This window comes from Panthera onca, chromosome B1, assembly GCF_046562875.1.
Source record: "Panthera onca isolate mPanOnc1 chromosome B1, mPanOnc1 haplotype 2, whole genome shotgun sequence".
Taxonomy (NCBI): domain Eukaryota; kingdom Metazoa; phylum Chordata; class Mammalia; order Carnivora; family Felidae; genus Panthera; species Panthera onca.
Genome location: NC_138342.1, coordinates 188,731,184 through 188,756,749, shown reverse-complemented (window position 1 = coordinate 188,756,749; position 25,566 = coordinate 188,731,184). Strand labels below are relative to the sequence as shown.

General features: G+C 40.4%; 1 protein-coding gene across 5 annotated transcripts in view; it reads left to right on the top strand.

Moving 5' to 3' along the window:
• SNX25 (sorting nexin 25) overlaps nt 1-25,566 on the top strand; it is a 131,704-nt gene that overhangs the window by 36,351 nt on the left and 69,787 nt on the right. For all 5 annotated transcript variants that reach the window (XR_013555005.2, XM_078445293.2, XM_078445295.2 and 2 more), the window contains exons 3-5: nt 3,625-3,841; nt 10,720-10,892; nt 12,022-12,208. Coding sequence is in view for 4 of the 5 variants with exons in the window: in XM_078445293.2 (XP_078301419.2) it covers nt 3,625-3,841; nt 10,720-10,892; nt 12,022-12,208 (577 nt within the window). In the remaining variant the exon portion in view is untranslated. The remainder of the gene's footprint in view (nt 1-3,624; nt 3,842-10,719; nt 10,893-12,021; nt 12,209-25,566) is intronic.

The window sequence follows — 25,566 nt, the reverse complement described above, 5'->3', positions numbered from 1 at the left end:
TACTATGTTCTGATAGCTTGGCATTGAGATGTCCAGGAGAAGGATCTAAAGGACTTGTAGACAAGGGCCTGTGGTGGTTACATAATTCAGCCCACCATCTCAGGAAGTAATTTTTTTGTGTCATCCTTGTCCATTGGCTATCTGGCTTGTTTAAAGTTCCCTCTGATGGAATATTCACTATCTAATGTGAATCTTGAATAGCTTTAATGTTTTTTATTCAGTTCCTTCTTATGTTGAACAGAAGAAACAACTTCTTGTGACTTCCAAGTCTGTTTGGTCCTAATAATGCCTTCTAGGGCAATTTTTAAACGTGTAGCCATTTGTGTATTTTTTCATATAAATAATGTTTTAAACAAGCTGGATGTCCACTGGGCAAGGAAGCTGTTTCAGATTTCTCATGTCTTTCACTCCTGTGACTTGTTTAGTTCACCTTAATGTGGAACCATTGTGTGCTGAGTAGAGTGTTTGACTTGCCACCTATTTGACTTTGAGCAAGTTATTTCACTTCTTGGAGTCTCAGTTTCCTGAGAGGATTAGCTCAGTTAGTGTGTAGGAACAATGATCTATTTGTTGCCAATAAATAAGATTATAGGATTAACCTATTCCTGTTTTTGCTATAATTTCTTAAATATCTGGGTCAGAAACTTTTCCTGTTTTCTCCTAAATGGAATAATCCATTTAGGAATGAGATGTGACTACTTTTTTTAAAATCTAGAAAACATAACCATTTTTTTAAAAAAGTTTGTTTATTTTTGAGAGAGAGAGAGCGAGCGTGGGGAGGGTCAGACAGAGAGGGAGACTGAGAATCCCAAGCAGGCTCCACACTGTTAGTGCAGAGCCTGATGTGGGCCTCAAACTCTTGAATCGTGAGATCATGACATGAGCCAAAATCATGAGTCGGACGCTTAACCAACTGAGCCACCCAGGCACCCTAGAACACATAACAGCCGTTAGTTGAAATTAATATCTGAAAGTGAGCAGAAAATAGCCAAAATGTTTAGGAGATGATTAATTTGTTGGATTTGCGTTTATTTTGCCTTATCTTTTGTGTCCAGTGGATATGTATCTATTCTACCTTCCATACTGGGAGTTTATAATACTAGAATTAAATACTTATTTAATGAAAAATGAACGATTGAGGTAGTGTCTTTTTTTTTTTTTTTTTCGATGCCTCCCCCATTAGTCTTTGGCAAGTAATGGTTCTCAGCTGTAAGGCTTAGCTATCTTAAGTATCTTATCACTAAGGCCAGTGGAATCACTAGGAGAATTTAGCTAAACCTTTGTACCTATGCGTCTGTGAACAAAATTCTTGGTGCTCTATACGTGTTTTTGACCTATGAGATTTAAGATGCTATTTTGTAAATTATTATAAATCTATAATGCAGACATTCTGGAAATGTGGAAAAGGATTGGATACACTTTCACAGTTGATATTCTGAGAAAAAAACTGTCACAGAATATTAAAACAAGAATGGTGTTTTCTTTGACTTGCGGGCTGTTGCCTATATTTGGAATCCTCACACAGGATGAATACTGATCCTGAGCTGGGGGTTCCATTTGTGACTCAGTTTTCTAGGAAATATGACCCCCACCTTCCCCCACTAAGCGCATTTAAAATTGGTGTGTAGTGGCCAAGATGAGTAAAATGAGCAACAAATCCTGGAATGCACAGGTATTTGAGAATTATAGGTTAGCCTTTTGTAGGCCAGCTGTGAAGTAAATCAGGATCCCAAGTTACATTTTGCTCCATAGGATTCCTGGGGACAAAGCAAAGCAAGAGGATGAACTATTATCTGAGATGACATAAGGTCATATCAAAATTAAGCCAAATCAAGTGGTATTTGAAGAAGGAAAGAAAAAAAACCTTGAGAAATAAGCAGTGCTTAAAATATAGTACAGGTGTCCTTGAGCTGGAACATGAGTATGTGTTTTTCTCTTGGGGGAATTGCCACTTAAGCCCAGTACCATTTTTATTTTTCAGTCTTTATCTTCCTTCTCTATGGACTTGAGCTGCCCTGAGCAGTACGGTGACTTCTGTACAAAAGTGGTAATGGAGTATGTGGCTAGTCCAAATTAAGATGTGCTAGAAGTATAAAATATATACCAGATTGTGAAGACTTAGTATGGAAAAGAATTTCATCAATATATAGTATTGAATATGTATTGAAATCCTAATATTTTAGATAGATGAAATATATTATTGAAATTTAACTGTTTCTTTTTCCCTCTTTTTTTTTTTTTTTTTACTAATTTTTAAAAAAATGTTTATTATTGAGAGACAGAGACAGAGCATGAGCATGGGAGGGACAGAGACAGGGAGAGACACAGAATCCAAAGAAGGTTCCAGGCTGTGAGCTGTCAGCACAGAGCCTAACGTGAGGCCCGAACTCACAAACCGAGAGATCATGACCTGAGCCGTAGTCACTTAACGTACTGAAACAGCCAGGCACTCCTCTTTTTCCCTTTTTAATGTGGCTACTAGGCACTTAAAATTACATTATGTGACTCTTCTTTTTCTGTTGGATAGCACTGGTCTAGAGCTCAGGTTTTTTATTCCTAAGGCATAAAATTGGTACAGAATTAAGAAAAGAGAGACTAGAAATCTTCCAAAGAAAGTGGTCAGCTACAGATGCTGAGCCTGGCGTGATACTTGACTTAGGGGATTCTTCCTGCGTTAGTTGGGGTCTCACTAAGAGACAGAAACCACATAGTACATGAACAAGAAAGTTTAATATAAAGTTTTATTAACTTATAAAGGGACTTAGCTACTGAGAGATAAAGAGAACTCCAAAGAACACAAGAAGAGCAGATAATGGGAGCAATCACTACCCCTAGGGCCAAGCAGAGCACGTTAAGGAGGGACACATTGGAAGAGGGTTCTTTCTTCACCCTGGAGCTGAGATCCGGGCTTGATGGGAGAGGGCACAGCTGTGGCTGTGGTGGAGCGGTTTGGGGAGACACCACAGGTGACAGGAAGCCACCCCCAGGGTGCTAGCACAATTCTCTGGGAAGCTGCCCTCTGAGTGCCATTGGAATCTGCTGGGGGTGGGGTGGGGTGAGTGCCATCTGGTGTCCCACATGCTGCTGCGTGCAGCACGCTGCAGGGGCAATCGGAGAGGAATACACGGGAACCAGGAGAAGAAGCCCCTTCCTCCTCCACAGTCACTCCAGCATCCTCTCCCGATAAATCTTGACATGATCTGGGTTGGCAAAGAAGAAATGTTTACGGGGTCCATCTCCAGTATCCTAAAGCAGGGCAAAAAAGGGTGCATTTGGAGCAGAGAGGCAATAAACTGATGACTGGCACGCTCCATAAGTGTGTTGCCACTGTGTAAGATGCTCTGTTGTTTTGACAAGTTTAGATAGTTTGGCTCCAAGGTAGAATATTTAAAAATTGGGCCATCTGTGAATTTTGAGGACAGATGGTTACCACAATCCTAGAATTTTAGTTTGATGAGAATCTCTTTTATCTTGAAATATTTTAGGAAAGATTATGCCTTCTCTTGTTTTGTTATCTACTCTCTTTATATTTTAAACAGTGAATGTTAAAGAGTAGCTTCCAGTAGAAATGCTGTCTTGGTATTTCATTAAAGTTTTACTCCTTGCTCTGTTTATTCCTGGTAGTGTTTGACTACAGTTACAGAGATTACATTCTGTCCTGGTATGGAAATCTCAGCAGAGACGAGGGGCAGCTTTACCATCTGCTCTTGGAAGACTTTTGGGAAATTGCCAGGCAACTGCGCCACAGACTGAGCCACGTGGATGTGGTTAAAGTCGTCTGCAATGATGTTGTAAGAACTTTACTCGCTCATTTCTGTGACCTGAAAGCTGCAAATGCCAGGTAACTGTTTGAATATGAACAACCTCCCCCACTTTTTTTCCACATTAAAATATTTTTCTTTTGTAGAAAGGGGTCAAAGTCAAGATAAAACTCTAGAATTTTCTGCCTTCTTGTTGGCACTTGGCTTGAAATGTACATATGTCGAGGGGTAATAATTATAGTGTGCTGATAGAGTAGTTTTTTTTTTTTTAGTATTAGGAGTATCTATACTGTGAAAAGTGTCTGAATTTACAATTTTTGGAAAAGTTTAGAATTCATGTTTCTTTTTATGAGTCCTGTGTTAAGAGCTCTGTCTCATCATAGTATCCTGAAAATTGACTATTATTTATTGACTATTTATTATTACTACTACTTTTATTCTGAAATATCAACTTCCTTATTTTAGTTTAATTCCTTTTTTTTTTTTTTTTTTTACATTTTCTTTTTTTTTTTAAATTTACATCCAAGTTACTTAGCATATGGTGCAATAATTTCAGGAGTAGAATCCAGTGATTGATCCCCTAAATAAACACCCAGTGCTCATCCCAGCGAGTGTCCTCCTTAATGCCCCTTGCCCAGCCCTCTTTAGGAATCTCCTATGGTTTGTCCCCCTCCCTGTTTTTATATTATTTTTGCTTCCCTTTCCTTATGTTCATCTGTTTTGTATCTTAAATTCCACCTATGAGTGAAGTCCTATGATATTTGTCTTTCTCTAATTTCGCTTAGCATAATACCCTCTAGTTCTATTCATGTAGTTGCAAATGGCAAGATTTCACTCTTTTTGATTGCTAATATTCCGTTTTATATATATACCACATCTTCATTATCCATTCATCAGTTGATGGACATTTGCGTTCTTTCCATACATTAGCTATGGTCAATAGTGCTGCTATGAACATTGGAGTGCATGTGCCCCTTTGAAACAGCACTCTTGTATCCTTTGGATAAATACCTAGTAGTGCAGTTGCTGGGTTGTAGGGTAGTTCTATTTTTAATGTTTTGAGGAACCTCCACACTGTTTTCTAGAGTGGCTGCACCAGTTTGCATTCCTACCAGCAATGCAAAAGGGTTCCTCTTTCTCCCCATCCTTGCCAATATCTATTGTTTCCTGAGTGGTTAATTTTAGCCATTCTGACCAGCATGAGGTGGTATCTCATTGTGGTTTTGATTTGTATTTCCCTGATGATGAGTGATGTTGAGCATGTTTTCATGTGTCTGTTGGCCATCTGGATGTCTTCTTTGGAAAAGTGTTTGTTCATGTTTTTTGCTCATTTCTTCACTGGATTGTTTTTTTGGGTGTTCGGTTTGGTAAGTTCTTTATAGATTTTGGATACTAACCCTTTATCGATATGTCCTTTGCAAATATCTTCTCCCATTCTGTCGGTTACCTTTTAGTTTTAATGGTTGTTTCCTTCACTGTGTAGAAGCTTTTTATCTTGATGAGGTCCCAATAGTTCATTTTTGCTTTTGTTTCCCTTGCCTCTGGAGACATGCTGAGTAAGAAGTTGCTGTGGCCAAGGTCAAAGAAGTTATTGCCTGCTTTCTCCTCTAGGATTTTGATGGCTTCCTGTGTTACATTTAGGTCTTTCACCTATTTTGAGTTTATTTTTGTGTATGTGTAAGAAAGTGGTCCAGGTTCATTCTTCTGCATGTCACTGTCCAGTTTTCCCAACACCATTCTCAGGTGCCCCTGAATGTCCCATTATTGAGTGAGTGCAAAAATGCTGAATTACGGCATTTCTAACTTGCACGTAAAGGTCGTCTTATTTAAAGGAGTGGCCTTCTGCCTGTTTGGATATGGACTCAGTAGGAGAGGCGCTCCTTACAGTTAATGCGGCCTGTTCTCACTGATATTATTCTATCTCTACTTTCAGGGAAGAGGGAGGGTATCTGACAGACACACAGGAGGATGAATAAGCACTGGCATCCTTATTGGGCAGGTGGTAACTGCTGTTCTCTCCTAAGAAGCCCTGCTGTGTGAATTTACCAGCGAGCAGCCCTCTTTTGCCCTGTGCTGTTGCTCATTGGGGCCCAGCTGGTAAATGTCATTGTCCAGCAGCAGCTCTCTGTTCCCGGCTATATTGCCTCTTTCTAGGAATCATTTTCTCTCCCAGAGTCTACCTGGCACAGGTTTATGAGATCAACATTTACAGAGCCATCTCATGCCTATTACTTTCCAGCTTGCTGCCCTCAGTGTGTTGCAGTTTTTAAAAACCTGTGACCCATAGTAGGAAATACATTTTCTAATGTGACCTAATTTCATAAAACAGTACCTTTGTTACCTGTGATAACTGATACCTTTTTGTTAACTTTCTTTTTTTTTTTTAAATGGTGTTGGGGACGAACTAAATTTTATTTTATTCCTTGTGGCTCACAACCTAGGTTTGAAAAAATTACTGTAGAGCAGTGGTTCTCAGATTTTTTTGGTCTCAGGTCCCCTCTATACTCTTAAAAGTTACTGAAAACCTAAAAGCACTTTATGTGGGCCCTATCTCATGGGGAACTGGAGCCAGGTTGTACTGCGTTTGCAAGAGCTGACTGTGCACGTCTCTTCCCTACTTTGAGATCAATGGCATCACCTTGTTAGCTTGTAATTGGCCATGGTGGGAGTATTTACACAGTGCAATGGGCCAGTACTACAAATCAGAGTGTTTTCCCCCTTGGGGAGCCACTTGTTAAACCTAATACCACCTCCCCTCTCGTTAGACTACCAATGTTTACCGTATCAGATATTAAAAGTAAGAAATTTTTAAAGTGCATGAATACACAATACACTTCCCATTAGCCAGTAGAGTGATGTCGGCCCGCATCAGGTAGCCTCTAGAAGCTCCCCGATGCCTCTGAGAACAGGAGTGAAAAAGACAAGTGACATTTTGTACTGCACATAGGGGTCCCCAGACCACCCTTGGCAAACTGCTGTTGCTAGAGAAAGCAGCTTCCAGTAAGGGCGTATGGGAACAAATAGGGAAAATGAGAGAATGAGGACTCTTGGCTTATATCCCTGGCGTCTCAAAAGCTTCAGCCTCTCCTTTTGAGTGTTTAGCAACCCCTTAGAGCTTCTGCTGGTTTGCTGTGGTATCTGTTGTATAAAGTGCTCCTTTGTTCTGCCTGGCAGATACTGTCCAAGACTTGTTTGAACTCCGCAGAAGCTCATTTTAAAGTATTTACATTATGGTCCAGTAGAAGACAGTACTTTAAATCCATGGTTTATTCCAGTTGGAAGACTGATAGATTTAAGTTTGGGAGAAGAGCAAGTGGTTGGAGAAATTTAGTATTTTTGTGATTATCTAATTTGAACATGAACACATATTTTTCATGGAGATGTTTGCCAACTTCTGAAATTACTGCTTTTGTGACTAATATATTATGTTTATATATATATGTGTATATATATACACATATATATATATACACATATATATACACATATATATATATACACACATATATATATATGTATTCTACCCAATCTATTTTGTGACTAATATATTTTGTGACTAAGATATTATGGGTAAAGCATTGCAATAATAGAAACAGAGAATTGATTCCATTTTAGAAACGCCTTCTCCCTGGGCTTCTAGTTTTCTTATACCAGATTTATTTTGCTGAGATCTGGGCTGTGCCCAGAAGCTCTAGTTGATGATTTTTATTAAAGAAAAAAAAAAAATCCACTCTATCCTAGTATTATAGATATTTGAAAAAGTGCCAGTAGGTTACGGGTGTTTTTCATGTAGATGATTGTGCCCTGGAAGTGAACCACAGAGAACTCCTATCTGATTGTGCATTATCTTCTACAAATCACTCAGTGAGACTTGCAGACATTGTGTCCAGGTTTGATGGCTGTGTCTACACTTGCCTGCTCCAGGTAAACAGTGCCCTCGTCCTAGAAATCTCTATTGGTGTGCAGATATCTGTTGGCTGTAAAATGATTTTGGCAGCCTGGGAAGCACCCAGTTGAATTGGCCACTGTCAGACAAGGGAATAATAAATTGCATTAATAAAAACAACACAATACACTGGTTGACTGTTAGGGAATTGTGTGGAGGCAGCTTTCCAGTCAGCTCATATTTATTTCCAGGCCGACATTCTGTTGCTTTGTAAACCCGGATCACATTTAATTCTTGCCTCTGCTGCTTCTTCCTTTGTCCCATCTGTCTGGTTCCAGCATGTTTCAGAAAAATCTAAAACTGATTTTTCGTATGCTGTTTAATCAATAGCATCTTTAATTTCATATTCTTCTTACAATGTCTTTGTGTTTTGTTTACTAGTCAACCACAGGCATGCTAAGGGGGAAAATAATTTTTATTAATGTATTCGGTCTTTATCTCCCCCCCCCCCCCCGCCCTTTCATCTTTGCAGTCATTGATTATAGAGCAGTATAAAGAGTCTGGACTTGAGAGTCAGGCAGAATAAGGGAGTTATTTCTACTATTTATTACCTCTGGCTTTAGACTATTCACGTAACCACTCAGATCCTCAGTATTCTCATCTGTGAAATGGTGATGATGGTATCTGCTTCTTGGTGTAGGTGGGAAGATTTAGTAATGTACATAGGAAACTTATAAAAAGCTAATGTTTGCTCACTCAAGGAATGAGAACCCACATGTAAGTAGTAGGAATTGCAGTAAACAAATGATTGATCCGCACCGGCACAGGAGGATGCTGCCTGGATGAAGAAGGCTCATGGTCACCTCCTGACCCAGAAGTAGCCAAGTGCTTCGAGACTTTTTCTTGGATTCTCAAACAGTACCTGATGTCCACTGACTAGAGGGCATGGTGGGAATATCCTGCTTGGAGTGAACAGAGGGATTCCAGGGAAGCATTTGCCTCTCCTTTTTCCATAGATCGAGCTTGTTTGACTAGCTGTCTGGCCTTTGGCTCACTCAGAAAGTTTTCCGTAACTCAGTTTTAGGAGGGAGATGAATTTGTAGAAGTCTGAGGACCAGGCTCTTTTTTATGATCTACCTTCCATTGGAACAGAGAGGGAATTGTATACACTTTGAGAGGGATTTTGGTATTATAGTAAGAAGCCTCTCTTGTTAGTTTTTTTGGGGGGGCCAGCTTTTCCCAATAATCATTAACCAAATACATATTTTAAAGTAAAGTTTTACCCTTAAATGTGCTTGACATGACAAAACTAGCATCTAGATCTTACTATATTAAAATAACATTAGCTGGCAGCATAGAGTTTAAAATAATTGAGGATGCCATTTTAATTATATTATTTTTATTTTTTAAGGTAAACTCTACTGCCAGTGGCTCAAACTCATGACCCCAAAATCAAGACTCCCATGTTCTACCAACTGAGCCAGCCAGGCACCCTTGAAGATGCCATTTTTAAAAAGTAAACATCTATCAGTACATATGCAAAGGCTTATTCTTAAAATCTGTTTATTTTGTTGGCTTTGCATATTTGTATTGAACCTCTTGTTGTAGAAGACAAAGAGGAAATCTTTCTTTTTTAGAGTACTTTGGAAACTAGTCTCCATTCTCTAGTGGAAAAAGAAAGCGCAGTGAACTCCCAGGAGGTCTAGTGGTAAAGGCGCCAATATGCATGTGTTTCATTTCCTATGTAGTACCCAGTGCCCAGTATGATTGCTCCCCCTCTGTAGTGTCCCCCACCCCACCCCCAGGATTGACCACTAGTTACTATAAGAAGTCCCTAAATTTTATGTCTTATCTGGTATTAGATATTAGAAAATTAGCTTCCCAGTCTTTCTTGGTCACTACTGCTATCAAGATACTATGGGAAAAGGAGGCATAGAAAGTTCTACTTTCTACTCCTCTTCACTCAGATCCTCCAAATTAACGGTGCTAGGGTAAGAATAGGTCAGTACCCATAGGGAAGCCTTTGACCACGGTGGCAAGGCTGTTTAGAAAATACTTGGGATGAGTGCCTGGGTGGCTCAGTCAGTTGAGTGTCCGACTCTTGATTGTGGCTCAGGTCATGATCCCAGGGTTGTGGGATCAAGCCCTGTGTCGGGCTCTGTGCTGAGTGTGGAGCCTGCTTAAGATTCTTAATCTCTCTCTCTCCCTCTCTCTCCCTCTCTCTCCCTCTCTCACTCTGTTCCAACCCCTCCCTCTCTGCCTCCCTCTCAAGTAAAATTAAAGAAAATACTTGGGAACCTCACAGAAGGCAATTGGCCACCAATTATGTAGCATCAAGTCATGGCCCCTTTCCTCAGGAAAACCCACAGAACTTTATTTATTTATTTATTTATTTATTTATTTATTTATTTATTTATTTATTTATTTATTTATTTTTGAGGGACAGAGACAGAGCACAAGTGGGGGAGGTGTAGAGAGAGAATGAGACAGAATCTGAAGCAGGCTCCAGGCTCTGAGCTTTCGGCACAGAGCCCAACGCGAGGCTCGAACCCACAAACCAAGAGATCATGACCTGAGCCAAAGCTGGATGCTCAACCTACTGAGCCACCCAGGCGCCCCAAAACCCACAGAACTTTTATCTCATGATTACCTAGTCAGGAAGGCTGCCCGCTGGCTAGTGGCCCTGGTTTATGCTTTCTTAGTTTTCTTTTTTTTCTTTTTGTTGTTTTCTTTTTGTTTTTTTTTAATGACGCTGTAGATCACATTTAAGAAGACATCTAGGAGACTTAAAAATAATCCAGTTAAAGAAATACTCCTACTTTCCTAGATTGTTGCTATGATTTGGGAGTCGTGTATAATTGTCGATTCTTCTTAAGGTTTTAAATCCCAACAGCCCATGCGTTTGCATTGTGATTGGGAAAATTATTGGCTATTGATATTTTTGAGGAGTGGACACATTATTAAAACAGATATATTCTCCATTTGAGATATTTGATATTTAATGAGACATAATCAAATTGTTTCCAGAGATTTCTTTCCTGCCTCTTCCCTCTCTTTGTTAATTTTTTTTAGACATGAAGAACAACCAAGACCTTTTGTGCTGCATGTGTCCCTGAGGAACTCGTATGATGAAGTGAGGTTCCTACAAATGTGTTCTAGGGTTCTGGTGTTTTGTCTCCTCCCCTCAAAGGATGTCCAGTCTCTCAGCTTACGTATAATGCTTGCAGAAATTCTCACAACAAAAGGTACTTTTATAAATAATTCATATCACTAATGGGATGATCATGTAAACAAATGCGCTACATACTAATGTGATAACCCTTTGTATACACCTATGCAGACCTTGTATATTGTGGGACAATATGCAAACTAAAATATTTTCAAATTTTCAAAGTTTAAGTGCCACTCAAAGAGGGCATTTTTTGGCCATCCGTGATAATCAAGTTTTTTATGTAACGTGTTGCCAAATGCATAGTCCATTCTGTTGTTTATTTTGATACAGGATAATCCGTCCTTATGCCCTTCACAGGGAAACATCCATTTGGGATAGCTTTTGAGTTATCCAGGCCAGTCATACATACAGCAATGAAAGAATATCTACACTCCAGGGTGCGTTTACTTAAAACACTTTTAAGATAGAAGATTCATTGATAATGCCTATATATGATTTTGTGAACTTACAATGAATAAAAAAAGGAAGGGTACCACAATATAATGAGTTACTACAGAAAGTATATTGAGGGAGATGCTTGGCCAGAATAAGAAAAGTGGAAGAAAATGCGACCTAAGAGAAATTTCTCTTATCTCAAAATCTCAAATAGCACTGCCTTTGATATGCATTGATGGAGTATCTAATTTATGATCTGTGGCTGTTAGTGGATACCAACCACAGAGAAAAGGGAACTTTTTAACTGCGAGTTGGTAGGATGGATTGGGGGGTAGTATCATTGGCTTTTCAGCGGCCTCTTCCCGGAGGTCTGCTTTCACCAGCTGGGAGCACGTTCACTTTTCTCTTTTGGCAGAAGCACATAATGAGCCTTATAAAAGATATAAAAGAAAAAAAGATCTGCGTACTTAATTTCGATATCTCTGTTAGGAACTTGGGTTCCAAATGACTTTCTTTCATTTTTCCTTTAAAGTTAACCCTTTTGTTAAGACAACCACTTGCTTGTAGCCCTAGCTGGTAGCATATCCAAGGGGAAGGGCGGCTGTCTGTACACGCACACGTGTTTTTGAATATCTGAGTTGTTCATATGTTCCCCACTCGGGTAGTTTAAAAACGTTTCCTGACTGTTGTTTCAGTTCTGTAAAGGAAAAACAATTCCTCCAAAGGACAGTACCGTTTTCAGTGGTGCTTTCTTCTCCTTCCCGCAGTCTTGAAGCCGGTAGTGGAGTTACTTAGTAATCCAGATTACATCAACCAGATGCTGCTTGCCCAGCTGGAGCGCAGAGAACAGATGAATGAACATCACAAGAGAGCCTACACCTATGCTCCTTCTTATGAAGAGTTCATCAAGCTTATTAACGGCAACTCTGATGTTGAATTCTTGAAGCAACTAAGGTATTTGGCCTTTAATTATAGCCAAGTTATAATAGCTACTAATTATCATCCTCTGCCGTGTTAGGTTAAAAAAAAATGTGGTTGTCAGGGAGGCAGAAATAAAGGAAGCCCGTAAATCTCACGATTCAGTGACCACTAAATTTATCCAGCTTCTCCTTTAGCAGAGGAAGTTTTTTGTTTTTGTTTTTTAAAGTATCATGTTTTTCGGGGCGCCTGGGTGGCTTAGTCGGTTGAGCGTCCGACTTCGGCTCAGGCCATGATCTCATGGTCCGTGAGTTCGAGCCCCGCGTCAGGCTCTGTGCTGACGGCTCAGAGCCTGGAGCCTGCTTCTGATTCTGTGTCTCCCTCTCTCTCTGACCCTCCCCCACTCATGCTCTGTCTCTCTCTGCCTCAGAAATAAATAAACATTAAAAAAAAATTAAAAATAAATAAAAATAAAAAAAATAAAAAGCTCAAGATTTAAAAAAAATAAAAAATAAAAAATAAAGTATCATGTTTTTCAAGTAATTAGGTTATAATAGATTGAAAGCTGTTTTGTTGTAGGAGGACCTGCTTAGCCGGATAAGCAGATGCTTACCTTAGAGAAGCATTGGAAGGAGATGATGTGTTTTTAAAATTACATAGTAGAACATTGTGTTGATTTTCATTTTTCTTAGAAAATGCAGGCCCAGGTTTGGGAATCAAGGGTTCTTGACTAATTGTTTTGAAAAAATACGATTCAAATGTACCCCAGGAGTCTCTTTTATAAGGGAGTTCAGTCTTCCTTACCATATTTGAGATACCTTAGGGGTGACTGTGTTTTTGTGTATTTATTTTTTATTTCTTTGGTATGTGCCTATACAGTATGATTATATCGTAGTGTGTAGTTTGTGGATTTTCTAGGCTTCTGTAGTTCCTCCTCTATTTTAGTGTCCCCAAACAGTAATACATGGGGAAGAAAGGCAACTCTGATATATCAGTTTTGCTTCTGGTAAGTAACTTCCTTTTTGATCATGTGACTCTTGAGCTGATAGAGACCCCAAGGCCCTATATCCCAGATTTGTTTCCTGAGGTTTACAGGTTATGCCCACTCAAAGGTCATCCTTTCCATGGCTTTCTTTGACTCCTTTTAAAGTGTCATTCCATAGAATGTGAAAGAGCACACAGTGACAGGACATCCTTGTTGCCTCCTCTTCCCCTTAAAATTGCCAACCCACAAGTGTGCGCGCACGTGCACCAACCCCCCGCTCAATTGCTGGAGATGCCATTCAAGCCTGTACTCCAGTATTCCTCTATCTGGTGCTCTTACACCTATTGTTCCCAGATGTACTGCCTGTGGTGTGACAAAGGTATCGTGATGACCAACATCTGTGAAATGGGAGTTTTTTCTTAGGACATTGTTTGTGAGCAGATGGTACTTCATGTTGCTAAATTGTGGAGGTATGGCATTCCTAAGTACTTTTTCCCTGTCAAGCAGTCTTTCCACAATATAGTCAGATGTGGACCATTTGGTAACTCCCAAGGGAGTTTAAGATAACAATCTAGGACCAATGGTGGCAGGTACTTACCTGAATCAGTATTCGTTCTACTTCTAGACTTATGAATGAGTGTTCCGTTTTGTGTACCAAACAAAAAAGTCCCAGCACTGCACACATGTTGACCTAGATAGCCATGTAACAAAAAGGTACCAAAAGACTTTTTAAAATCAGAAGTAATTATTTTTCCAAAATAATTGGAAACGGTCAACCATTGGTATTATAAGATGAATGGATCTTGATTAAAATTAATAGTCTACCATTTTCAAAATGTACTAATCAAAGACTCAGAACTATTTGAAATGCCATAGATATCGTAATGTTGGCAGTTCATTATCTAGTAGGTAAAGAAGTAACTCAGCCAAAATTGACCTTTAAAAAATAGAAGCCCCAGGATGATGAGACAGCTTGCTTTTGCCACAGTAGGAGCATTTTGGACTGCCTTCACCTGAGCGGCTAAAGATTACACTAGAAATCCTGATTTGACCTTTTCCCTTTATAATGATGAAACAAAAATGGCATGAGCACTTCACTCTTTCCGTAAGACCACTTTCTCCTGATGTCATAAATACGGCAGTACTAAAGGCTAACGCACTGGGTGGTTGAGAGGCAGGCCCTCTGTTGATCACTGAGAGGCTTAAGGGGCAGTAGAAATGCTGAACTGAACAGTGTTTTTATTTTTTGTGTAAACCTTGAGATGCAGTTTACAACCCATTAAATTCACCATTTTAAAGTGTGTGATTCAGTGGTTTTTAGTGTATTCAGACTGTGCAACCATTACCTCCAATTCCAGAATGTTTTCATCATTCTAAAAAGAAACCCTGTGCCCATTAGCAGTCACTGCCCGTTGCTCCTTCCCCCAGCCCTTGGCAGCCCCCAATTTACTTTCTGCCTCTGTGGACATTTCATATAAATGGAATCATGCAACATGCGGCCTCTTGTGCGTGGCTTCTTCTGTTCAGCATGGTATTTTCAAGGGTCATCCATGTTGTGGTATGTATCAATACTTCATTTCTTTCGTTGGCTGAATAATATTCCATTGTGTGAATATACCACATTTTGTTCATTCGTCCGTCAGTTGATGGACAGTTTGGGCTGTTTGCATTTTAAAGAATGCCTTTTTGAGGTACTGTTGAGCATCTGCAGAAGCAGTATCAGTGACTTGATAGAGTAAAATAAAATGTTGTGGATTCTTAACCTCTTCCTACCTCCATCTCTCCCCACTGTATACCTGCCCCCAGCAAGGGGTGATAGAGTACGAGACACCAGGAAGGGGTCTCCTTCTGTGCATTACTCCAATCCCATATATATTCCTCTGCTCTTTTGTGCCCTCCACAGCAGTCCACTTCACTGCTGGGGTCTGTTGCCCACAAAGTTCAGAGTCCATTGGGAGGACCCTTGGAGGTACTTTGGTGATTAGATAATCAAATTCTTAAAGTGCCCATTCTATTAGAAACAAAAAGAATACATTTTCAGATTGAGTTATGTTTATGTAATGACTGAGCACAACTGGAATGACCTGTTTTTCTGCCCTCTGTCTCTTGGTAAACTCAGTTCCTCATGAACATCTTGGGAAATACGTTGATGGCTTACTTTGGAAGGGCTGCAAAATTCTTAGAGTAGACAGCAAAAATTACGGGATCATGGTAATCCTGAAGCATAGATAGCCTCCTCAACAAGCTTGGCCCCTGAAGAACCTGGGGGAAGAAATACTGTGAAGGCATTTTTCTCAATGAAAGATATGCACATCCAGAGTTACTTTCTTTCTTGTAAAATTTTTTTTTTAACATTTATTTATTTTTGAGAGACAAAGTGAGACAGTGCATAAGTGGGGGAGGGGCAGAGAGAGAAGGGGGACACAGAATCTGAAGCAGGCTCCAGGCTCTGAGCTGTCAGCACAGAGCCCAACCAGGGGCTGGGGCAGGGAGTTGGGGGGGGTGGGGCTCAAACTCATGAACTGCAAGATCATGACCTGAGTTGAAGTTGGACGCTTAACCTGAGCCACCCAGGTACCCCCAGAGTTACTTTCTGAATACTCTTATAAATGCTGAATTAACCCTCAGTTTATTCTCACTATTTATTTACTTATTTATTTTTTAAGTTTATTTTTGAGACAGAGAGAGACAGAGTATGAACGGGGGAGGGTCAGAGAGAGAGGGAGACACAGAATCTGAAACAGGTTCCAGGCTCTGAGCGGTCAGCACAGAGCCCGACACGGGGCTCGAACTCACGGACCACAAGATCATTACCTGAGCCGAAGTCGGACACTTAACCGACTGAGCCACCCAGGTGCCCCTATTCTCACTTTTTAAGAGAGGGGTTTATGGGGGGGTGGGAGGGAGGGGAAAGTGGGTGATGGGCATTGAGGAAGGCACCTGTTGGGATGAGCACTGGGTGTTGTATGGAAACCAACTTAACAATAAATTTCATATTAAAAAATTAAATAAAATTCATAATACTAGACTGGAAAAAAAAATAAATGTATACTTGAAGTTAAAAAAAATACTGAATTATCCTGAGGCATCCTGCCCTGACCTATGACTATGAGACAGTTCCTTGGACTTTGCTGTAAGAGAAAATGCCTGGCAGTTCTGTTTGATATGGCACTGGTATATCTTTTATCCAGGGGCAGTATCCCCATTCACTGTATCTGAAGGTAACCTAAAGGCTACCCTGTATTCTCTGCTTCTTGCACAGACTGCACTAGAAAGGCGACCAGGAACAACTCTGCAGTGGCAGAGGTTGATCTTTTTGTTCAAAAAAGGTGATGTTGCACAAATAACCTGGCTACTTGGCTGCTTATTTATCTGATAGAAAAATTGCACTCTATTCAGGGCTCAGGTCTGCTTACTGTTATTGAGAGTCAACACTGCTTTTTATCGGACTGCTGTCTAAAGCCAGCATCGATGAAGCTCATCAGCTGCCTGACACTAATGGAGCTGCTTTTTTCAATCATAGTCTGAGCTATTCTGTTGTTTTTCTTGTACCATTAGAGTCCTCTGCTGCCTGACTTTATTAGCATTTTAGGTTACTGTCTTCACATTGGTCTCAGTAAGATTTTGAGATCGGCTGCCTAAGGCAGGGAACGTATCTTATTTAGACTAAGCAGTTGATGAAGTCATCTGCTTTTTTGTCATACATATTTGGGAGATAGATGCATATTTTCTAAAGGAAGCAAAGTCATTAAACTCTGTTGGGTTGAAATGCATCAAAAACAACCAAACCAAAAAAACTTTGATGGTGATATTTGTAGTTCCGTGGTAGTTTGTTTTTTTCTGAGTCAGCATGAGCTGCTTTTACAGTAAGATTATAGAGCTAGAAATGCTCCCTTCAAGAACACTAAACCAGGTGTTTTTGACCTTGACTATATATTAGAATCACCCAGGCTTTAAAAAAAATTACAGCTGGATATTCCACTGTCCTTTGTAGCTATTTCCTTTTTCTTCTTTTCTAGCATCCAAGATGTTGAAGTGAGGATGTGGTGGTTGGACTGGCATAACATTTTAAATTTTCCAGGGTCTTCTAGTAGAAGCAGTGATCCACTCGGCTAACAAAACAGGAGCCAGGAATTGGAATGTCATGTTGATGGAGGATTTTCAAGGACAACTGACCAGATTTCCCACTGCCCGTCTGGGTGGTGGGATGGTTTTTGGTCTCGTACTCTATGCTGTACAGTTGTAGCAAGGCAGGAGAGTGCTACATCCCATGCATACATTGGACAAATACTGCTTTCCTGGACTGGACATTTGCCAGAGTTAAAGAGATGCCAAGCACATGCTCAAGGAAGGGAAAACTTCTTTGTTTTGAAGCTGCCATTTGTTGAATATCTAATATGCATTAAATACAGGGTCAGCTTCTTACCATCTGACCATTGTAACAACCATGTGAATTAAGTACCACTACTCATCATATAGTTGAAGGAGGTAAAGTGACTTGCCTTGGATCACTTAACTAATAAGTAGCAGCTGGGATTTGAACTCAGGTCTATCTGACTTAAAATCCCGCATGTAAAGGTGAGTAGCCTACTAGCCAGGTGGGCAAAAGACAGCAGTGACACCCGGCCCCAGCCTTGTGGGGTTTCCCACAAGTGTGGAGATAATTCTTTTCTGTCTAGGAGCCTTTTCAGGCACTAGTCCTTGCGCAGAGAACAGTCCCATCAGAAGTACCATCATTTGTTAGTGAGATGGTGATAGACTGCCAGAGAAACAGAAGTAATGAAGAAAATCAGAGCAGCCTATGACCGCTGTAATTTCATTTGCTGCCAGGCCAGTCTTCATTAGATTTTTCAGTTCTGGATTCATTTCTGACCCCTTATTTAAAGAGCAACATGGCAAATCTAAAAATAGTAGGGAAGAAATTCTAATAATGAAAGGTTTAAAATTAAAAAGGCTAAGTATTATTTAACTTGGAGAAATGAAGGAAACCTTTTATTGAGTGTGGACCGAGATTGATGTGTTTTCTGTTTTACTAGGGTAAAGCAAGAGGTGATGTGCATAATAGACTAATTTTAGAGATCATAACGAACAGTGGAGTGGGTTACTGAGGGAGTTTGCTAAATAGTTTTTCTTCAAATATTAAGGGGATAGATTTTCATCTCCGAATTAGTTTAGGTGCATTTGCACGTGAAGATAATACACTAAAAATATTAAAATTCTTAAAATCACATGCTTCTGAGTAGAAGAATTTAAATTGTTTGAATAGTGTTTTGAACAGTGATTCTGAAGATTTATTGTGATTCTTGAGCAGTAAAATTGGCTTATGTTACAGAGGAACATGGAAAAAGAAATCAAGCATACCTTCAAACTGCTACACCGTGTCAGAAATCAGTTAAGCAAATATAAACTGCGAAGCAAAGGTTAGTGTGCGTGGACAAGGAGATGAGAAGTCACGAAGTGTAAAACAAAGAGGAACTTGGCAGATTTTTATGAAAAGAATAAATGAATATAAATTTAGTTTTAAAAAATGCATTAAAACCCAAGGCTGCTGATGGAAAACGTTCAAAAAGATCTCTCAGTTTTATAAAAAGTAAAAGTACACTGACTGCAGAATATGATTCCTTCCGTTGGTGTCTGAGAAATAGCAGAGGGCAGGGAGGTGGGAGTTAAACATATCAGAAAATAAAATATCTTCATTTGGGAGGGAAGATTGACAGCGATGGAAAATTTGATACAAGAAAAGGAAATTTTGGTACGAGGAAGTTTCTGATCTCTCTGAAATTAAAGAATTCATGATGCGCTTATAATTGGGGCAACACTGGCACTGTGGGTAAGGTGTATCTGCTTTATGAATGACAGCGAGGACCATGAGTTAGTTTATGTGAAGCATTTAGCCCAGGATCTGCATATTTCTAATTGTTAGGTGCTACTGTTGTTGTTGTTACAGTCATTAGACCAAGGATTGCAAATAGATTTAATTTCATCACGAACACTGATCAATTACTTGTGGCCCACTAGAATGCAGTGTTTTATTTGGGGGTTTGAGGGTGCCTAATAAATAGCAATGTTCCTGTCTCCATCCTGAGGTCTGAACCACTCTAGGTCCAAGGAATAAGCCAAATGAAGGCCAAAAAGTGTGCTCTTATTACTGATAGATGATGGAGAGTGTAGTTTATATATGCAAACAGTGACTCTCCAAAACTGAGTCTCAGAATCAGACATTCTTTCCCACCTGGCTTTGTCCCTGATTCTCCCTCCTTCCCCCTCTTTCTGGCAGGTGCCGAGTCTACTTGCTGGCTGCCGTTGGAGGCAGAGAACACCTGCTCTTAAGAGGAAGGAGAACAGAAGGGCTGTGCTTCACGTGGCCAGTTCCTCCTCCTCTGTGGTCAGATTAAAGACCTCTTCCCTCTCTAGGGCATAAAAGAGGGGGTGAGGGAGAGGTGCAGGGAGGCCAGGGATGGAGCCTCTTCTACTTAGAACGAAACATCAAGAGGTGACGGTGGGGTGAATGAGTAGTGCTCTTTTCTTTCAAATAAACAAAAGTTGTGGCGCTCGGTCCCTACTCAACAGAAAAGAAATTTATGATTCCCAAGGTACGTTGAAGGAATGGTAGCAAAGAGTGTAGAAGTGGTGTGCCGGTAATTGTTAATAACTGGCTTTTGCCGGGAGGAGTAAGAAACCCTGACGGGGAGCATTTGCTGGTTTCTGTGGTGTGAATCACTAAGCGTGACGTCCTCGGGAAGAGATTTGCAGTCGCACGCCATTTTATACATAGTGTGTCCACCATGCTCGTACAATCCGTGTAAATAACCTTGAACACAGATTATAGGAAAATGAAATTGTTAGGAAATGATGAGTTTTAAGTACTTTTACCTTTTTAAAAAGTGTAAATTAGGGGCTCCTGGCTGGCTCAGTCAGAAGAGCACATGACTCTTGATCTTGGGGTCATGATTTTGAGCCCCACATTGGGTGTAGAGATTGCTTGAATAAATAAGTACACTTTCAAAAAAAATAAAAGAAAATAAAGAAAGTATAATTTAATTGCCAGTTTGTGTAATTTTAAACATGGTAGACTTTAATTCCTGAAAAGTTAACAGGCGGCTCTCGTGAGCCAACACGAGCCTCGTGAGGTGTCTCCAGCACAGCACTGGGTGGAGGCCACACAAGTTCTGTCTCTGATGACCCTGCAGTAGACAGACTCACAGTTCTTCTAGAGGAAGATGATTTTAACAACACAAGAAGTCAACCTACAGCGACCAGTCCAGCATCTGAAGTGGACTGTACCCTCAAACATGGGCTCGAGTCAGACAGGCCTGGGTCTCACAGACCTGGTCTGCACCTGGCTTTTCTGCTTATAGGCTGCATGGCCCTGAGGAGTCCTGTACACTCTGAGCCTCAGTTTTAACTGTGAGATGGAGGAAATAGTTCCTATTTCCTAAGACGGTTGTGATAATTAAATGAGATAATGCACATAATGCCTCAGCACAGTTCTCAGGACATGCTAGGCTCCCAATAAGACCTAAAGATACAGTGATCAGGAGAAGGCAACAGAATTCTCCGATGGTCACTTCAATAGGGTTAATGCATCAGAAGAGGCAACACAGTGTCTTATTTCAGAAAAACTTAAAGTGTATAAGTCAGTAAGTCATTTTCAATACAGAACATAAAATTAGGCAACTTAAGGGGCGCCCGGGTGGCTCAGTCATTTGAGTGTCTGCCTCTTGGTTTTGGCTCAGGTCATGATCTCACAGTTTCGTCAGTTCGAGCCCTCTATGGGGCTCTACGCAGACAGTGCAGAGCCTACTTGGGATTCTCTCTCTCCCTCTCTCTCTCTCTCTGTCCCCCCACACCCCACTCATGCTGTCTCCGTCTCTCTCAAAATAAATAAAAACTTAAAAAAAAAAAAAACTAGACAACTTAGGATGATATTCAGTAAACATTCTGAATGAAAATGCTTTATTTAGAAATTGAGAATGGACTGCAGTGGTGCTATACGTGGGTCTATAACTACTTTATGGTGACATTAATAGCTAATATCAAGATACGAGGAACACTAGTAAAAACCAGATACAGGTAGCAGAGAGAAAAATTTTGGCTTTCCTCAGGTTAACTGAAAGACACCAGCTGGTCAGTGGTGACATAGCTTTGCTTGCTTTTTGTAACATGTAATTTCCATAGACTTCGGGGAACTAGGAAATGAATGTATGGTAACCTGTTATTTTAGGACAATTTATACGAGAAGAAGAAAATAGAAGTCACATTGCAAACAGATGACAACTGTTAATAACTTGGCATAGAGATTTCCAGGTTATTTTCTGTACACATAACATGAATCGTGGATGTGTGTTTATGTAAGTTTGGGATACCTCAGGCTGCTGTGGTCCAGAACTTTCTAACTGGTGTGACGCATGTATAGGCATGTGAAGATAAAGGTGTCCTCAGCCCTCCAGGTGTCTGGGTAGGGCCTGGGATGGCTGATTGCCTCGGTGTTCTGTTCAAATCCTATCATTTGCCACGTGTGTCACAAATGGAAGAAGGTTAGGAAGCATGCCTAGTCTTTCCGGGTAATCCGCTGCCTTCTACACACTAGTAAAGTGGAAAGCAGGTTTAAAAGCCCCATTAGTGGAAAGCGCCTCTTACTCCTCTGAGTCCTGACTGAAAACATGTCCCCTGCTTGTGCTCCAGTCCCTGGCATGCCCTGCTCTATACCGTTAAACACACCTAGTGAAAAGAGCTCAGAGCCTTGTTATCCTCAGTAGCACTAAGACATAAAAACGAAATTGAGATATTTTTCTTTGTTCGCGATATTGGTGAAGATTAAAAATTTGACACCTGGTGTTGGCAGGGATGTAGAAGAACAAACAACTTCATGTCCTGCTGGTAGGAGTATGAATTCTTGCCTCTCTGTAACACAGTTTTACAATATGAAAAGCAGGTCGCAAAATGTGCATTCTTTTTGATAGTTATTATTCATCATAAGAATTTATCTTCAGGAAATAATCACGAACGTGTGAAAAGATTTCTCTAAGAATGTTTCTTGTAATTTTATTTAAAATAGAGAAAACCTTGAAGTGACTAAAATGCTTGACAATTAGTGTCGGGTTAAAAAAATGTGGACACATCCGTACGATGGGTCGCCACATGACAATGGTGTCGTATCAGAGTATTTAATAGGTTTGGAAGATAGTATGAATTGATAAAATGAAAAATCTCTAAGGCTTTTTATAGCATAAATCTAGTCTTATAAAACAAAAAAAAATGTTTGAATAGAAGTCTATAAGTACATACCAGATGTTAATTGTGATTGATGTTGAATGTCGTGCTTTGTGTATTTTCTCATTTTCTTCAATGGATAAAGGTTACTTTGGAGAAAGTAAAAATGGGCTCAGACTGAGGAAGTAAAATCTGCCCAGCCATTTATCACGTTGGAATAACAGATACTAAAGCCAGCTACAGAGTTCACAGGGAGCAATATTTTTTTCCAAGTATACACAGTGGCTGTAAAAAATGTCATGATGATAACCTTCTCTGACTCCCGCTTTCTGACTCACTGAGAAACTTGGCTCTCTCAAGTCTCAGACGTCACCATTTGAAATTATATCTGTAAGAGTGACACTTCCTATTCTTGCCTGGAGGGTTTCAGTCACTTTGACACAGAGAAGCACCCTCATTTGTAACTCAGCTTTACAGCTGCAGATAAGGGTTTACTAGACTAACCATTGCTTGTTTATCATAACTTTGTAGTCTCCAGGGAAAAGGGGCCTTGGGTCTATGTGAAGGTGATGATTTAAGTCATTCTGCTTTGAACCTGTCACCATGCTGCTTCATTTCAATTTCATAGACACTCCACGCTTCCCCCAGAATCCCAGAGAACCCGTCTTTTCCTCTGTTTGGGGAGACATCCCATGGTTCTTCTTGCTTATTGAAATGAGTCGGTAAGCCTGATTTTGTTGGGCTTCAGTGACCCTTGGTGGCCTTAAGTTGATGAGGCTGAGACACATAATCATGAAAAAAGTAAGGCTACTCAAAATTTTTTTTATATGTATTTTACAAACATTCACATACCTCATCTCCTTAAATACTGTGTGTCTAAAGAGTCAACCAGTGGCAGTAAGGGTTAATATTTGTTGAACTCTCACTGTGGGTGAGGCACTATCCCAAATATTTTAAAGGTGTTATCTCATTTAATCTTCATCAATCTTCTTTTCTATGAGGAAAAATACAGTTATTTTTCTTTTTACAAATGAGGACTTTTGAGAGAAAGCGTAAGTCATTTCTTCAGGGTGACGCAGTAAGTGTCGGAAGCAGGATTTGAACCCAGGCCACCTAGTGCTGGAGCTTGTGTGCTTAACTACTCTGATACACCAAGCTGGGAAACAGCTTCAGCGTAGCTGCTGAAATCACCATGCCTTTATTTCTTCTCAAATGCTTTAACTGAAGTCCCTCTCAATGAAAACATTATCCCTAGCCTAGGACAGAGTAGCCTGTGGCAACTTGAAAAACTACCTGGCAGTGAGAAAGAATGAAATAGGGCCTTTTGTAGCGACATGGATGGAACTGGAGAGTGTTATGCTAAGTGAAATAAGCCATACAGAGAAAGACAGATACCGTATGATTTCACTCTTATGTGGATCCTGAGAAGCTTAACAGAGGTCCCTGGGGGAGGGGAAGGGGAAGAAAAAGTTAGAGAGGGAGGGAGCCAAACCATAAGAGACTCTTAAAAACAGAATAAACTGTGGGTTGATGGGGGGTGGGAGGGAGGGGGACGGTGGGTGATGGGCACTGAGGAGGGCACCTGTTGGGATGAGCACTGGGTGTTGTATGGAAACCGATTTGACAATAAATTTCATATTAAAAAAAAAAGAAAAACATTATTTTTGGGCGCCTGAGTGGCTCAGTCAGTTAAGCATCTGACTTCAGCTCCAGGCCATGATCTCGCGGTTTGTGAGTTCAAGTCCCGCATCGGGTGAGCATGAACCCTGTTTCAGGTGAGCCCTGCTTCTCTCTCTTTCTCTCTCTCTCTCTCTCTCTCTTTGCTCCTTACTCACTTGCACCCCCCCCCTCTCTCAAAAAAAAACCCAAAAACATTATTTTCAGGTTTTATTTTTAAAAAACATTTTTATGTATATGGTATTCTAATCTATAATATGTCATTGCTAATTTTAGTATAAAACCTATTTTAAACCATTTACCATATTGTACACCCAAGACTAGGATTTGTTCAGCCTTTGACTCTCATGTGAGTGCCCAAGACAGCTCTAAGATAATGTGGGGTTTTTTTTTCTTTTTTTTTGGGCAGAACACAGTGCGGGAGAGGGGCAGAGGGAGAGAAAGAGGGAATCTTAAGCAGGCTCCATGCTCAGCACAGAGCCTGACATGAGGCTCGATCCCACAACCCTGGGATCATGACCTGAGCTGAAATCAAGAATTGGACACTCAACTGACTGAGCCACCTAGGCGCCCCAACTTTTAAAAAATCTATGTAAGGTGTGTGTAACGAAATTACAGGAGGAGGCTGATATTTGGGGCTGTGTGTGTAAATAACTTAGAAACCAATTCTAATAGAATCCCAAAGCTGTTGTGAACAATTGACAGTAAAAGGCAATAAATGTATATATTACTAAGGTGGTTATTTTGAGGACGAATTTTGTAGCATTTCAGGTCAGTTTGAGACGGTGGGAAGAATTGAAGAATAAAAACCTGTTCTGAGTCTCCACTACTGTAGCTAAGTGTTCAAAATTAAAGAGAGGTGGCATGTTTGGGTGGTTCAGTTGTCCAAGCTTCCGCCTCCTGATTTTGGCTCAGGTCATGATCTCACGGTGATGAGGTAGAGCCTCATGTCAGGCTCTGTGCTGACAGTGTGGAGTCTGCTTGTGATTCTCTCTCTCTCTCTCTCTCTCTCTCTCTCTCTCTCTCTTTCCCTGTGCCTCTCCCCCCCACCCACCCCCCCATAAAAACTAAAGAGAAGTGAGGTCATAACTTGGTCAGGGGATAGCTGTCGTCATGTGGCTTTTTCCTTGTCTTTGGGACAAGAGATACTGGAAGTAAGATCTTGCCATAGTTGGGAAAGAGCCAAATCTTATTAGTGGCTTGCTCTTAATATTGGCATTCACAGTATTGTTTTGGAAAAACACATATTATAGCTCTGCATTTCTGATCAAGAGAACGTTCACAAATATCGGTCCTCCAGATTCTTGAACTAAACTTGGCACCAACAAGGCCGTGTTCTCCTCTGGATGAAGAAAGCTGAGTGAATGCTAACTATCCCCGAAGAGCTGGCTTCCAGACTAGGAAGCCTGTGCCATGAGGGATAGCCAGCATTTGGATATACATTGACCCTTGAAAAACATAGGGTCGGGATGCCAACCCCCCGTGCAGTCAAAAATCTGCATATAACTTTGGGCTCCCC